The sequence below is a fragment of the Salvelinus alpinus genome, chromosome 2 (genome assembly GCF_045679555.1).
Source record: "Salvelinus alpinus chromosome 2, SLU_Salpinus.1, whole genome shotgun sequence".
Taxonomy (NCBI): Eukaryota; Metazoa; Chordata; class Actinopteri; order Salmoniformes; family Salmonidae; genus Salvelinus; species Salvelinus alpinus.
The window spans coordinates 105,072,793-105,090,292 of NC_092087.1; the positions used below are offsets into that span (position 1 = coordinate 105,072,793).

Below are 17,500 nucleotides of genomic sequence, written 5' to 3' on the forward strand. Positions count from 1 at the left end.
AACTGACAGGAATGGAAAAGACCCTAACCTGGTGTTATCCATCTAACAGGAATCATTCCTAACCTGGTGTTATCCATCTAAAAGGAATCATTCCAAACCTGGTGTTATCCATCTAACAGGAATCATTCCTAACCTGGTGTTATCCATCTAAAAGGAATCATTCCTAACCTGGTGTTATCCATCTAAAAGGAATCATTCCAAACCTGGTGTTATCCATCTAAAAGGAATCATTCCTAACCTGGTGTTATCCATCTAAAAGGAATGATTCCTAACCTGGTGTTATCCATCTAACAGGAATCATTCCTAACCTGGTGTTATCCATCTAAAAGGAATCATTCCTAACCTGGTGTTATCCATCTAAAAGGAATCATTCCAACCCTGGTGTTATCCATCTAACAGGAATCATTCCTAACCTGGTGTTATCCATCTAAAAGGAATCATTCCAAACCTGGTGTTATCCATCTAACAGGAATCATTCCTAACCTGGTGTTATCCATCTAAAAGGAATCATTCCTAACCTGGTGTTATCCATCTAACAGGAATCATTCCTAACCTGGTGTTATCCATCTAAAAGGAATCATTCCTAACCTGGTGTTATCCATCTAAAAGGAATCATTCCTAACCTGGTGTTATCCATCTAACAGGAATCATTCCTAACCTGGTGTTATCCATCTAACAGGAATCATTCCTAACCTGGTGTTATCCATCTAGAAGGAATCATTCCTAACCTGGTGTTATCCATCTAACAGGAATCATTCCTAACCTGGTGTTATCCATCTAAAAGGAATCATTCCAAACTATTGAACAACGTCAATTTCTCCTCAGGAAAATACACTTTTTAATATGAAGTGTTACCAGACCAGTGGCATGAGATTTTAGTTCATAGGGAGTTCACTTAGCCCCCCTCTGTGCCTAAACACACACACGCACGCACACACGCACACACACACACACACCTTCTCTCTCATACACACACACACCCTCACACCTTCTCTCACACACACACACACACACACACCCTCACACCTTCTCTCTCACACACATACACACACACACACCCTCACACCACTCTTTCTCTCTCACTCACTCACACACTCCCACCCTCTCCACAGGAAGCCCCTACCAGGCCACTATGATGTAACATCCTGTAATCGAGCACTTCGTTTTCCCACAGTGATAATTACTGCTTTTTAAAAATGCTGAGAGAGAAAGTGTGTGTGTGTGCGCACGTGCGTCCGCCCATGTGTGTGTGTGTGTATGTGTGTGCGTTTGGTGAGTGTGTGTGTGTGTGTGTTCTCTTCCTCGCAGCAACATATTTAATGTTTAATGCTGTAGCTTTGCTGAAGAAACAGGATACGTTGCCTTTTATCTCTGGTTATTTCTCACCCTTATAGTCTGTCTGGGTTATAGTCTGTCTGGGTTATAGTCTGTCTGGGTTATAGTCTGTCTGGGTTATAGTCTGTCTGGGTTATAGTCTGTCTGGGTTATAGTCTGCCTGGGTTATAGTCTGCCTGAGTTATAGTCTGTCTGGGTTATAGTCTGTCTGGGTTATAGTCTGTCTGGGTTATAGTCTGTCTGGGTTATAGTCTGTCTGGGTTATAGTCTGTCTGAGTTATAGTCTGTCTGGGTTATAGTCTGTCTGGGTTATAGTCTGTCTGGGTTATAGTCTGTCTGGGTTATAGTCTGTCTGGGTTATAGTCTGTCTGGGTTATAGTCTGTCTGAGTTATAGTCTGTCTGAGGGTTTTTCTATTTTTGTATTTATTTATTACCACATTTTCTCCCCAATTTCGTGATATCCAATTGGTAGTTACAGTCTTGTCTCATCGCTGCAACTCCCGTATGGACTCGGTTGAGGTGAAGGTCAAGAGCCGTGCGTCCCCTGAAACACAACCCAAATCAAGCTACACTGCTTCTTGACACAATGCCCACTTAACCCGGAAGACAGCCACACCGATGTGTCAGAGGAAACACTGTACACCTGGCGACCTTGTCAGCGTGCACTGCGCCCGGTCCGCCACCTGTCTTCTGGGCCTGAGTAACAGGCACGCTTGTCATCCGGACTTGAAAATACTGCCCCCTAGCCCAAAGAGGTTAAGGACAACAAAGTCAAGGTATTGGATTGGCCATCACAAAGCCCTGACCTCAAACCTATAGAGAATTTGTGGGCAGAACTGAAAAAGCATGTGCAAGCAAGGAGGCCTACAAACCTGACTCAGTTACACCAGCTCTGTCAGGAGGAACGGGCCAAAATTCACCCAACTTATTGTGGGAAGCTTGTGGAAGGCTACCCGAAACGTATGACCCAAGTTAAACAATTTAAAGGCAATGCTACCAAATACTAATTGAGTGTATGTAAACTTCTCACCCACTGGGAATGTGATGAAAGAAATAAAAGCTGAAATAAATAATTCTCTCTACTATTATTCTGACATTTCACATTCTTAAAATAAAGTGGTGATCCTAACTGACCGAAAACAGGGAATTTTTAACTTGGATTAAATGTCAGGAATTGTGAAAAACAGAGTTTAAATGTATTTGGCTGAGGTGTATGTAAACTTCCCGACTTCAACTGTATGTCTTATATTACAAGGTCTTATTTCTGTGTCAACCGTTTGTCTCAAACTGTGTGTGTCCCAGGTGTTGTACGCGGTGAAGGATTGTGTGGACCCCCCCTCAGTGTGGTCCGTCCCAGGAGACAGGAGTGTATCTGTCCTCCTAGGGGAACTACTGAAGTACACAGTCTACCAGATTCAGCTGGTAGCATTCACACAGCTGGGAGACGGACCGCCGAGCCCCAAAACACTACACAGGACCAAGGACGACGGTAGGGACACGCACACTGTCTCTATCTCCCGCCTCTCTCTCTCTCTCTCTCTCTCTCTGTCTCTCTATATCTCCCTCCTATCTCTCTCTCTCTCTCTCTCTCTCCGTCTCGCTCTCTCTGTCTCTCTCTCTCTCTCTCTCTCTCTTTCCCGCCTCCCTCTCTTTCTCTCTCTCTCTCGCTCTCTCTCTCTCTCCCGCCTCCCTCTCTTTCTCTCTCTCTGTCTCTCTCTCTCTCTCTCTCTCTCTCTCTCTCTCTCTCTCTCTCTCTCTCTCTCTCCCGCCTCCCTCTCTTTCTCTCTCTCTCTCTCTCTGTATCTCCCTCCTATCTCTCTCTCTCTCTCTCTCTCTCTGTCTCTCTGTATCTCCCTCCTATCTCTCGCTCTCGCTCTCTCTCTCTGTCTCTCTCTCTCCCGCCTCCCGCCTCCCTCTCTCTCTCTCTCTCTCTCTCTCTCTCTCTCTCTCTCTCTCTCTCTCTCTCTCTCCTGCCTCCCTCTCTTTCTCTCTCTCTCTGTCTCTCTCTCTCTCTGTCTCTCTCTCTCTCCTTCCATGTCATACTGTGTCCTGTCCTCCATATCTTTAACACATAACATCACTGTGTCTCTGGTCACTCAACCATAACACAAGATGCTGGTGCCCTTCCTCCCACCCTGTTTCACACACACACACACACACACACACACACACACACACACACACACACACACACACACACACACACACACACACACACACACACACACACACACACACACACACACACACACACACACACACACACACACACACACACACACACACACACACACACACACACACACACACACACACACACATACACGCCCTGCCATTGTTGTGTCGTCACAGTCTAACAGTTGTCCAGGAAAACGTCGACACCTCCACCCCTCCCCTCCTCCTCCCCTCTCCTCCTCTCCCCTCCCACCCTCCTTCCTTTCCTCCCCTCCCCTCTCCCTCCCTCCCTCCCACCTCCCATCTCCTCCCTGGTCTCTCTCTCTCTCTCTCTCTCTCTCTCTCTCTCTCTCTCTCTCTCTCTCTCTCTCTCTCTCTCTCTCTCTCTCTCTCTCTCTCTCTATCTATCCCTTTGCTCAGTTTAAACTGAACTGAATCGGTGGCACACAGACCTGCCTCTCCTGTCCATCCTCCCAAATAATAGCTACTCCCCAACACCCCATGTTATATCACCTTTATATCAACCCCCCATGTTATATCACCTTTATAACAACCCCCCATGTTATATCACCTTTATAACTCACCCCCCATGTTATATCACCTTTATAACAACCCCCCATGTTATATCACCTTTATAACAACCCCCCATGTTATATCACCTTTATAACTCACCCCCCATGTTATATCACCTTTATAACAACCCCCCATGTTATATCACCTTTATAACAACCCCCCATGTTATATCACCTTTATAACTCACCCCCCATGTTATATCACCTTTATAACAACCCCCCATGTTATATCACCTTTATAACAACCCCCCATGTTATATCACCTTTATAACAACCCCCCATGTTATATCACCTTTATAACAACCCCCCATGTTATACCATGTTATATCACCTTTATAACTCACCCCCCATGTTATATCACCTTTATAACAACCCCCCATGTTATATCACCTTTATAACTCACCCCCCATGTTATATCACCTTTATAACTCACCCCCCATGTTATATCACCTTTATAACTCACCCCCCATGTTATATCACCTTTTTAACAACCCCCCATGTTATATCACCTTTATAACTCACCCCCCATGTTATATCACCTTTATATCAACCCCCCATGTTATATCACCTTTATAACTCACCCCCCATGTTATATCACCTTTATAACTCACCCCCCATGTTATATCACCTTTATAACTCACCCCCCATGTTATATCACCTTTATAACAACCCCCCATGTTATATCACCTTTATGTTTGTCATGTCTTTTACTACATACATGGATGACAGCATGATGTTCTGTGTTTTAATGATGTTGTGAAGCTAAATGATAATAAATCCCTCCCCCTCCTCCCTCCCCCCCCCTCCCTCCCTCCCTCCCCTCCTCCCTCCTCCCTCCCTCCCCCTCCCTCCCTCCCCCTCCTCCCTCCTCCCCCCTCCCTCCCTCCCTCTTCCCTCCCTCCCTCCTCCCTCCCCCCCTCCCCCTCCCCCTCCCCCTCCTCTCTCTATAGTTCCAGGTCCCCCAGTGAGGCTGTTGTTTTCAGAGGTCAGTCTGACGTCTGTCAGGGTGGTGTGGCAGCCTCCTACTGACCCCAACGGGATTATCATGGGTGAGACACAGTCTTAACACACACACACACACACACACACACACACACACACACACACACACACACACACACACACACACACACACACACACACACACACACACACACACACACACACACACACACACACACACACACACACACACACACACACACACACACGCACACACACACACACAGTCTTAACACACACACACACACAGACACACCGTCTTAACACACTCACACACACAGTCATAACACACACACACACACAGTCTTAACACACACACACACACACACACACACACACATAGACTAAGATACACACACACACAATCAGACACAGGAGTCTGGAAGTGTAAATGAAAGTGTTCTAATGGGAGAGATGATATATTGAAACCTGGGAGAGGGAGAAAAGAGGAGGATAGATATAGAGTGAAATAGAAGAGAGAGCGATCTAGTGAGACGGCAGCAGGCAGGGACTATAGATATAGATATATAAGAGATATATAGATCTAGAGAGAAGGCAGCAGACAGGGACTATAGATATAGATATAGAGTGAAATAGAAGAGATAGAGAGATCTAGAGAGACGGCAGCAGACAGGGACTATAGATATAGATATAGAGTGAAATAGAAGAGATAGAGAGATCTAGAGAGACGGCAGCAGACAGGGACTATAGATATAGATATAGAGTGAAATAGAAGAGATAGAGAGATCTAGAGAGACGGCAGCAGACAGGGACTATAGATATAGATATAGAGTGAAATAGAAGAGAGAGAGATCTAGTGAGAAGGCAGCAGACAGGGACTATATATATAGATATAGAAGACATAGATAGATATAGAGAGAAGACAGCAGACAGGGACTATAGATATAGATATAGAGTGAAATAGAAGAGAGAGAGATCTAGAGAGACGGCAGCAGACAGGGACTATAGATATAGATATAGAGTGAAATAGAAGAGAGAGAGATCTAGAGAGAAGGCAGCAGACAGGGACTATATATATAGATATAAAAGAGATAGATATAGAGAGAAGACAGCAGACAGGGACTATAGATATAGAGTGAAATAGAAGAGATAGATAGATCTAGAGAGAAGACAGGGATTCTCAGAGGGGTGAGGTGGCAAGGACAGAGCTGAATAGAGAGAGAGAGCGATAGAGAAAATGATAGAGAGAGATAAAAAGGAGAATGTGAATAGTGTTGTTTTGTCCTCTGCGGGCAAGGACAGACAGGACAGACAGACAGAGTGATGTGTTGCAGGGGGGAGGACATTTAGCGTGACACCACCATTTGACAGAGGACATCTGTCTTTCCTCGCCTCACAAGCACAGCAAGGACACAGAGAGAGAGAGAGAGAGAGCGGGCAGAGACAGAGAGGGGGGGGGGGGGTGAGAGAGAGGGGGGGGGGTGAGAGAGAGAGGGGGGGTGAGAGAGAGAGAGATGAGAGAGAGAGACTACCAACTATTGGTAGTTGGGTAAATATTAAAAAGCAGACATTGAATATCCCTTTGAGCATGGTGAAGTTATTAATTACACTTTGGATGGTGTATTAATACACCCAGGTACCACAATGATACAGGCGTCCTTCCTAACTCAGTAGCCGGAGAGGAAAGACACGGCTCAGGGATTTCACCATGAGGCCAATGGTGACTTTAAAACAGTTACAGAGTTTAATGGCTGTGATAGGAGAAAAGTGAGGATGGATCAACAACATTGTAGTTACTCCACAATACTAACATATTGACAGAGTGAAAAGAAGGAAGTCTGAAAATAATAAAAATATTCGAAAACATGCATCCTGTTTGCAACAAGGCATGTAAGTAAAACTGCAAAGAATTTGGCAAATAAATTACATTTTGGTCCTGAATATAAAGCGTTATGTTTGGGGCAAATCCCACACAACACATTATTCAGTACCACTCTTCATATTTCCAAGCATGGTGGTGGCTGCATCATGTTATGGGTATGCTCAGGCAAAAACTTGTTCAGTCTGCTTTCCAACAGACACTGCGAGACAAATTTCAGCAGGACAATAACCTAAAACACAAGGCCAAATCTACACCGGGGTTGCTTACCAAGATGACATTGAATGTTCCTGTGTGGCCTAGTTACAGTTATGACTTAAATCGTTTTTAAATCTAACAATGCTCAACAACCAACTTGACAGAAATGGAAGAATTTGAAAAATAATCATGTGTAAATATTGTACAATCCAGGTGTGCAAAGCTGTGAGAGTCTTGCCCAGTCATTATGGGATGTTGTGTGTAGATGTGTGAGAAAAAAATTACATTGAATCCATTTTGAATTCAGGCTGTAACACAACAAAATGTGGAATAAGTCAAAGGGGGTATGAATACTTTCTGAAAGCACTGTAGGTATTGCTACTCAAGAGAAGACAGGCTATTTGTTCACTGCCCACAAAATAAGGTGGAAACTGAGCTGCACTTCCTAACCTCCTGCCCAATGTAGGACCTTATTAGAGAGACATATTTCCCTCAGATCACACAGATCCACAAAGAATTCGAAAACAAATCCAATTTTGATAAACTCCCATATCTATTGGATGAAATACCACAGTGTGCCATCACAGCAGCAAGATGTGTGACCTGTTGCCACAAGAAAAGGGCAACCAGTGAAGAACAAACACCATTGTAAATACAACCCATATTTATGTTTAACTACTTTCCCTTTTGGACATCATTACAACACTGTATAGAGACATAATATGAGATTTGAAATGTCTTTATTCTTTTGCAACTTTGGTCCAAACACACTAAGACAGTCGTGAAGAGGGCACAACATAACCTATTCCACCTCAGGAGACTAAAAAGATTTGGCATCGGTCCTCAGATCCTCAAAAGGTTCTACAGCTGCACCATCGAGAGCCTTCTGCCCGGTTGCATCACTGCCTGGTATGGCAACTGCTCGGCCTCCGACCGCAAGGCGCTACAGAGTGTAGTGTGTACGGCCCATTACATCACTGAGGCCAAGCTTCCTGACATCCAGGACCTCTATACAAGGTGGTGTCAGAGGAAGGCCCTAAAAATATTCTAGCCACCCTAGTCATAGACTGTTCTCTCTGCTACCGCACGGCAAGCGGTACCGGAGTCCCAAGTCTAGGTCCAAGAGGCTTCTAAACAGCTTCTCCCCCCAATCCATAAGACTCCTGAACATCTAACATCTAGTCACAGGGCTTCCCAGAACCCTCGTTACTCTCTGTTTATAATCTATGCATAGTCACTTTAACTATACCTACATGTACTTATGACTGCACATTGACTCTGTACCGGTACCCCTCTGTATATAACCTCACTTGTTATTTTACTGCTGCTGTTTACATTTTTGTTACTTTTACTTTTTACTTATTTAAAAAATAATAATTTTAACTTCTTAAAGCGTTGTTGGTTAAGGGCTTGTCAGCATTTCACTGTAAAGTTGTATTTGGCGCATGTGACAAATACCATTTGATTTGATTTGATTTGTAATGTTTACTGTAATTTTTTTGTTTATTTCACTTTGGTTAATTATCTATTTCACTTGTTAACATATGTTTCCCAATAAAGCCCTTTAATGGAAATCTCTCTCAGAAAGAATGGCAAAGAGGTGTGTGTGTGTGTGTGTGTGTGTGTGTGTGTGTGTGTGTGTGTGTGTGTGTGTGTGTGTGTGTGTGTGTGTGTGTGTGTGTGTGTGTGTGTGTGTGTGTGTGTGTGTGTGTGTGTGTGTGTGTGCTGATCTTGTTGAAAGCTTGTTTCCTGTCTTCTGGTGTATCATCTCCCTTTGGGCTCTAGATCTTAAGTAGGCCACACACACACACACACACACACACACACACACACACACACACACACACACACACACACACACACACACACACACACACACACACACACACACACACACACACACACACACACACACACACACACACACGAACACCACGATTCTACATAAAGTAACTCCTTATCTCTTTCTGTCTCTCTCCCTCTCCTCCCCCTCCCTACCTCCTCCTCACTTCTCTTTCCCTCTTTCTCCCTTTCCTTCCTCTCCTCCTTCTCCTCTCCTCCCTCTCTTCCCCCTCCCTACCTCCTCCTCACTTCTCTTTCCCTCTTTCTCTCTTTCCTTCCTCCTCTTCTCCTTCTCTTCTCCTCCCTCTCTTCCCCCTCCCTACCTCCTCCTCACTTCTCTTTCCCTCTTTCTCTCTTTCCTTCCTCCTCTCCTCCTTCTCCTCTCCTCCCTCTCTTCCCCCTCCCTACCTCCTCCTCACTTCTCATTCCCTCTTTCTCTCTTTCCTTCCTCCTCTCCTCATTCTCCTCTCCTCCCTCTCTTCCCCCTCCCTACCTCCTCCTCACTTCTCTCTCCTCCTCCCTCTCTTCCCCCTCCCTACCTCCTCTTCACTTCTCTCTCCTCCTCCCCGCCGTCCTCCCTCTTCCCCCTCTCATAGGTTATCAGATAGCTTACCGTCTGGATGCTGGCGACCCCATGCGGTTCACTACGGTGGAGGTGGGGTCGACCGCGCGTCAGTTTACAGTCAGCGGTTTGACCGGAGACCAGGCCTATGTGTTGAAGTTGACCGCTAGGACCTCTCAGGGATGGGGCAGAGCTGAGGAAGCTGTAGTTATCACCACCGAACGCAGAGGTAAGAGACACACACCACCGTACACAGAGGTAAAAGACACACACCACCGTACACAGAAGTAAGAGACACACACCACCGTACACAGAGACACCGTACACAGAGACACAGTGACACCATACAGAGAGACACAGTACACAAAGACACAGTACACAGAGACACAGTACACAGAGACACAGAGACACAGTACACAGAGACACAAAGACACAGAGACACAGTACACAGAGACACAGTACACAAGACACAGTACACAGAGACACCGTACACAGAGACACAGTAACACCATACAGAGAGACACAGTACACAAAGACACAGTACACAGAGACACAGTACACAGAGACACAGAGACACTGTACACAGAGACACAAAGACACAGAGACACAGTACACAGAGACACAGTACACAAGACACAGTACACAGAGACACAGTACACATAGACACAGTACACAGAGACACAGTACACAGAGACACAGTACACACACACACCACAGTACACAGAGACACAGTACACAGAGACACAAAGACACAGAGACACCACAGTACACAGAGACACAGAGACACCACAGTACACAGAGACACAGAGACACCACAGTACACACACACACAAACTCTCTCTCATACAGCAAACACACATACAACATATACCATTTAGCAGACACTTGTGTCCACAGCGACAGTCATGGGTGCAGACATTTTACGTACGGGTGATACCGGGAATCCAACCCTTGGTGTTGCAAGCACCTTGTCCTACCAACTGAGCTACATTACTCATTATAAACTGAGACAGCACCTTGTCCTACCAACTGAGCTACATTACTCATTATAAACTGAGACAGCACCTTGTCCTACCAACTGAGCTACATTACTCATTATAAACTGAGATAGCACCTTGTCCTACCAACTGAGCTACATTACTCATTATAAACTGAGACAGCACCTTGTCCTACCAACTGAGCTACATTACTCATTATAAACTGAGATAGCACCTTGTCCTACCAACTGAGCTACATTACTCATTATAAACTGAGACAGCACCTTGTCCTACCAGCTGAGCTACATTACTCATTATAAACTGAGATAGCACCTTGTCCTACCAACTGAGCTACATTACTCATTATAAACTGAGATAGCACCTTGTCCTACCAACTGAGCTACATTACTCATTATAAACTGAGATAGCACCTTGTCCTACCAACTGAGCTACATTACTCATTATAAACTGAGATAGCACCTTGTCCTACCAACTGAGCTACATTACTCATTATAAACTGAGACAGCACCTTGTCCTACCAACTGAGCTACATTACTCATTATAAACTGAGATAGCACCTTGTCCTACCAACTGAGCTACATTACTCATTATAAACTGAGACAGCACCTTGTCCTACCAACTGAGCTACATTACTCATTATAAACTGAGACAGCACCTTGTCCTACCAACTGGGCTACATTACTCATTATAAACTGAGATAGCACCTTGTCCTACCAGCTGAGCTACATTACTCATTATAAACTGAGACAGCACCTTGTCCTACCAACTGAGCTACATTACTCATTATAAACTGAGACAGCACCTTGTCCTACCAACTGAGCTACATTACTCATTATAAACTGAGACAGCACCTTGTCCTACCAGCTGAGCTACATTACTCATTATAAACCGAGACAGCACCTTGTCCTACCAACTGAGCTACATTACTCATTATAAACTGAGACAGCACCTTGTCCTACCAACTGAGCTACATTACTCATTATAAACTGAGACAGCACCTTGTCCTACCAACTGAGCTACATTACTCATTATAAACTGAGACAGCACCTTGTCCTACCAACTGAGCTACATTACTCATTATAAACTGAGACAGCACCTTGTCCTACCAACTGAGCTACATTATTCATTATAAACTGAGATAATCTGTTTAAATAGCTCTGTTCTACAACAATGAGAGTATTAAAGTGTGTAGTAGTATTATCCTGAGACTGTATCCATCAGGAGGGAGGGAGAGGGGGAGAGGGAGAGGGAGAGGGAGAGAGGGGGGGGGGGGGGGTAGAGGAAGAGAGAGGGGTAGAGGAGGGAGAGGGGTAGAGGAGAGAGAGGGGTAGAGGGAGAGAGAGGGGTAGAGGAGGGAGAGGGAGAGAGAGAGAGAGGGAGAGGGGGAACAGATTAATGAAGTTGAGAGAGAATCAATGAGGATGTTATTACCAGTCAGATCGATAACGATCTGAAATTAAACAATTACACTGCTGTCACCCCCTGTCAATGTGTGTGTTTATGTGTGTGTGTGTGTGTGTGTCCACTTTTATCTGTGCCAATGGATTTGCACGGAGACGCTTGATTTGCTGAGCGACCACGGTTAACCTTTTAACAGTTCCTAATTGAATATCACACATGTGTACACAACGCTTTGGCATGAGTCTCTTATGGACACCAGGACCAATATGAACACCAGGACCAATATGAACACCAGGACCAATATAAACACCAGGACCAATATGAACACCAGGACCAATATGAACACCAGGACCAATATGAACACCAGGACCAATATGAACACCAGGACCAATATGAACACCAGGACCAATATGAACACCAGGACCAATATGAACACCAGGACCACAATATGAACACCAAGACCAATATGAACACCAGGACTAATATGAACACCAGGAACACAATATGAACACCAGGACCAATATGAACACCAGGACCAATATGAACACCAAGACCAATATGAACACCAGGACTAATATGAACACCAGGACCAATATGAACACCAGGACCAATATGAACACCAGGACCAATATGAACACCAGGACCAATATAAACACCAGGACCACAATATGAACACCAGGAACACAATATGAACACCAGGACCAATATGAACACCAGGACCAATATGAACACCAGGACCAATATAAACACCAGGACCACAATATGAACACCAGGACCAATATGAACACCAGGACCACAATATGAACACCAGGACCAATATGAACACCAGGACCAATATGAACACCAGGACCAATATGAACACCAGGACCAATATGAACACCAGGACCACAATATGAACACCAGGACCAATATAGACACCAGGACCAATATGAACACTAGGACCACAATATGAACACCAGGACCAATATAGACACCAGGACCAATATAGACACCAGGACCAATATGAACACCAGGACCAATATGAACACCAGGACCAATATGAACACCAGGACCAATATGAACACCAGGACCAATATGAACACCAGGACCAATATGAACTCTTCTTCAATGGCTGTGTGAAGTTGCTGGATATTGGAGGGAACTGGAACACACTGTCGTACATGTTGATCCAGAGCATCCCAAACATGCTCAATGGGTGACATGTCTGGTGAGTAGGCAGACCATGGAAGACCTCGGACATTGTCATCTTCCAGGAATTGTGAACAGATCCTTGCGACATGGGGCTGTGCATTATCATGCTGAAATATGAGGTGATGGCGGCGGATGAATGGCACGACAATGGGCCTCAGGATCTCGTCACGGTATCTCTGTGCATTATAATTGCCATCGATAAAATGTAATTGTGTTCGTTGTCCGTAGCTTATACCATAACCCCACCGCCACCATGGGGCACTCTGTTCACAACGCTGACATCAGCAAACCGCTCGCCCACACAACACTATACACGTGGTCTGCGGTTGTGAGGCCGGTTGGACATACTGCCAAATTCTCTAAAACGACGTCGGAGGCATCTTATGGTTGGGAAACTAACATTCTATTCTCTAGCAACAGCTCTGGTGGACATACCTGTAGTCAGCATGCTGAACGCTCCTTCAAAACTTGAGACATCTATCTATGACATCATCTGTGGCGTTGTGTTGTGTCATCTATCTATGACATCATCTGTGACGTTGTGTTGCGTCATCTATCTATGACATCATCTGTGGCGTTGTGTTGCGTCATCTATCTATGACATCATCTGTGGCGTTGTGTTGTGTCATCTATCTATGACATCATCTGTGACGTTGTGTTGTGTCATCTATCTATGACATCATCTGTGACGTTGTGTTGCGTCATCTATCTATGACATCATCTGTGGCGTTGTGTTGTGTCATCTATCTATGACATCATATGTGACGTTGTGTTGTGTCATCTATCTATGACATCATCTGTGACGTTGTGTTGGGTCATCTATCTATGACATCATCTGTGACATTGTGTTGTGTCATCTATCTATGACATCATCTCTGACGTTGTGTTGTGTCATCTATCTATGACATCATCTGTGACGTTGTGTTGGGTCATCTATCTATGACATCATCTGTGACATTGTGTTGTGTCATCTATCTATGACATCATCTGTGGCATTTTTTTTTTTATTTTATTTTTTTTTACCTTTATTTAACCAGGTAGGCTAGTTGAGAACAAGTTCTCATTTGCAACTGCGACCTGGCCAAGATAAAGCATAGCAGTGTGAACAGACAACACAGAGTTACACATGGAGTAAACAATAAACAAGTCAATAACATGGTAGAAAAAAAGAGAATCTATATACATTGTATTGTGTCATCTATCTATGACATCATCTGTGGCTTTGTGTTGTGTCATCTATCTATGACATCATCTGTGGCTTTGTGTTGTGTCATCTATCTATGACATAACACAATGCCACAGACTGGGTCCCCACAACTTCCAAGGAACCAAATGTGCTAGCTGGATATGGTAACACACAAACACACACACACACACTATTGGTTCTAGTGTGGTGTGACTCAAGTCTCTGTTGTTCCATGATTCTACCAGCTGCACTGATAGAGTTCTGCTCTGTTGGGGGCTTAGACACAAGCTGAAGGATCAACTGACTATGGAGATCACTGAATAATACCTCTCTCTGTCTCTCAGTTCAATAGACTTTATTTACATGGCCAGTTAAATCTCTCTCTCCCCCTCTTTCTCTCTCTCTTTATCTCTCTGTCTCTCTACCTCTCTCTCCCCCCTCCAGAGCGTCCCCCCCCCCCCAGGAAGTTGTCCGCCCCCCAGGGGGAGGTCCAGGCTCGTAGGCTCCGCCTCCACTGGGTTGCCGGGATGACAGGCTCCTCCCCCCTACGGTACTACAGCCTGCAAACCAGAGAGCTTCCGACCGGAGACTGGACCAGTCACTCTGCTGATATACCACACAATTATACAGCCTGGACCGTAGAGAGGTAACCATGACCACCACACAACCACAAAACAACTAAAACCAGGGCTAGAAATTAACTTTTTTTTTTCATTGGTAGCACTGGTGCTCCTAACTAGCACTGGTGCTCCTAACTAGCACTGGTGCTCCTAACTAGCACTGGTGCTCCTAACTAGCACTGGTGCTCCTAACTAGCACTGGTGCTCCTAACTAGCACTGGTGCTCCTAACTAGCACTGGTGCTCCTAACTAGCACTGGTGCGCCTAACTAGCACTGGTGCTCCTAACTAGCACTGGTGCTCCTAACTAGCACTGGTGCTCCTAACTAGCACTGGTGCTCCTAACTAGCACTGGTGCTCCTAACTAGCACTGGTGCGCCTAACTAGCACTGGTGCTCCTAACTAGCACTGGTGCTCCTAACTAGCACTGGTGCTCCTAACTAGCACTGGTGCTCCTAACTAGCACTGGTGCTCCTATCTAGCGCTGTTGCTCCTAACTAGCGCTGGTGCTCCTAACTAGCACTGGTGCTCCTAACTAGCACTGGTGCTCCTAACTAGCACTGGTGCTCCTAACTAGCACTGGTGCTCCTAACTAGCACTGGTGCTCCTAACTAGCACTGGTGCTCCTAACTAGCACTGGTGCTCCTAACTAGCACTGGTGCTCCTATCTAGCGCTGTTGCTCCTAACTAGCACTGGTGCTCCTAACTAGCACTGGTGCTCCTAACTAGCACTGGTGCTCCTAACTAGCACTGGTGCTCCTATCTAGCGCTGTTGCTCCTAACTAGCACTGGTGCTCCTAACTAGCACTGGTGCTCCTAACTGGTGCTCCTAACTAGCACTGGTGCTCCTATCTAGCGCTGTTGCTCCTAACTAGCACTGGTGCTCCTAACTAGCACTGGTGCTCCTAACTAGCACTGGTGCTCCTAACTAGCACTGGTGCTCCTATCTAGCGCTGTTGCTCCTAACTAGCACTGGTGCTCCTAACTAGCACTGGTGCTCCTAACTGGTGCTCCTAACTAGCACTGGTGCTCCTATCTAGCGCTGTTGCTCCTAACTAGCACTGGTGCTCCTAACTAGCACTGGTGCTCCTAACCATCACTGGTGCTCCTAACTAGCACTGGTGCTCCTATCTAGTGTGTGTGTTTTTTTGGGGGTTCTAGTCAAGATTCTAGCAGCCGTGTTTAGCACTAACTGAAGTTTATTTATTGCTTTATCCGGGTAGCCGGAAATTAGAGCATTGCAGTAGTCTAACCTAGAAGTGACAAAAGCATGGATACATGTTTCTACATCGTTTTTGGACAGAAAGTTTCATATTTTTGCAATGTTATGTAGATGGATAAAGCTGTCCTTGAAACAGTCTTGATATGTTCGTCAAAAGAGAGATCAGGGTCCAGAGTAACGCCGAGGTCCTTCACAGTTTTATTTGAGACGACTCTACAACCTTCAAGATTAATTGTTAGATTCAACAGAAGATCTCTTTGTTTCTTGGGACCTAGAACTAGCATCTCTGTTTTGTTCGAGTTTAAAAGTAGAACATTTGCCGCCATCCACTTCCTTATGTCTGAAACACAGACTTCCAGGGAGGGCAATTTTAGGGCTTCACCATGTTTAATCGAAATGTACAGCTGTGTGTCATCCACATAGCAGTGAAAGTTAACATTATGTTTCCGAATGACATCCCCAAGAGGTAAAATATATAGTGAAAACAATAGTGGTCCTAAAACGGAGCCTTGAGGAACATCGAAATTTTACATTTGATTTGTCAGAGGACAAACCATCCACAGAGACAAACTGATATCTTTCCGACAGATAAGATCTAAACCAGGCCAGAACTTGACTGAACAAGATATGCTGGTAAAGTAACCAGGTTGTTAGCTAGCTAGCTAATTAATGAGGTAACGTGATTGAACAAAGTGTAAACAAATACCTGTGTGTGGTTTTGGAACGACCCGCGACATGGTTTATGAATTGGGCCTAAAAACAAACGTTTTGGTCCACCAGTCACTGTGGTCGATAGGAAAATAGACTCAGAATTCTTACCAGCCAATACATTTATTTAATAACACCAAAAAACACAAAAAAAATTGTTTCTCATTTATTCTCTCCAGGTTTCAGGGTTTTTTTTCTCCAGGTTTTCAATGTAGAATATCATACCTTTTTGTTAAAAGTACAGTGATCTCCATAGTAACCGTTGTTATAGAAAAACAACTAGATTGGATGTTCTAGGTCGTGTTTAAACCACATCAGGATCAACACCCTTTGGAAGGATAGTTGTCCTTTCATTTCAGTTGCTTCAGAAGACTGATGTCTGGCTGGCTGTTTATCTCAGTTGCTTCAGAAGACTGATGTCTGGGCTGTTTATCTCTGTTTATGTCTGGCTGCCTGTTTATCTCAGTTGATTCAGAAGACTGATGTCTGGCTGCCTGTTTATCTCAGTTGCTTCAGAAGACTGATGTCTGGCTGCCTGTTTATCTCAGTTGCTTCAGAAGACTGATGTCTGGCTGCCTGTTTATCTCAGTTGCTTCAGAAGACTGATGTCTGGCTGCCTGTTTATCTCAGTTGCTTCAGAAGACTGAT

The 17,500-nt window shown here is 44.9% G+C and overlaps 1 protein-coding gene across 1 annotated transcript in view; it reads left to right on the plus strand.

Annotated features, from left to right (window-relative positions):
- Positions 1-17,500, plus strand: part of LOC139547594 (protein sidekick-1-like) — a 458,168-nt gene that overhangs the window by 407,868 nt on the left and 32,800 nt on the right. Inside the window, exons 27-30 of the mRNA XM_071356530.1 lie at positions 2,639-2,825; positions 5,034-5,132; positions 9,562-9,756; positions 14,748-14,949. Coding sequence (XP_071212631.1) covers positions 2,639-2,825; positions 5,034-5,132; positions 9,562-9,756; positions 14,748-14,949 — 683 coding nt within the window. The remainder of the gene's footprint in view (positions 1-2,638; positions 2,826-5,033; positions 5,133-9,561; positions 9,757-14,747; positions 14,950-17,500) is intronic.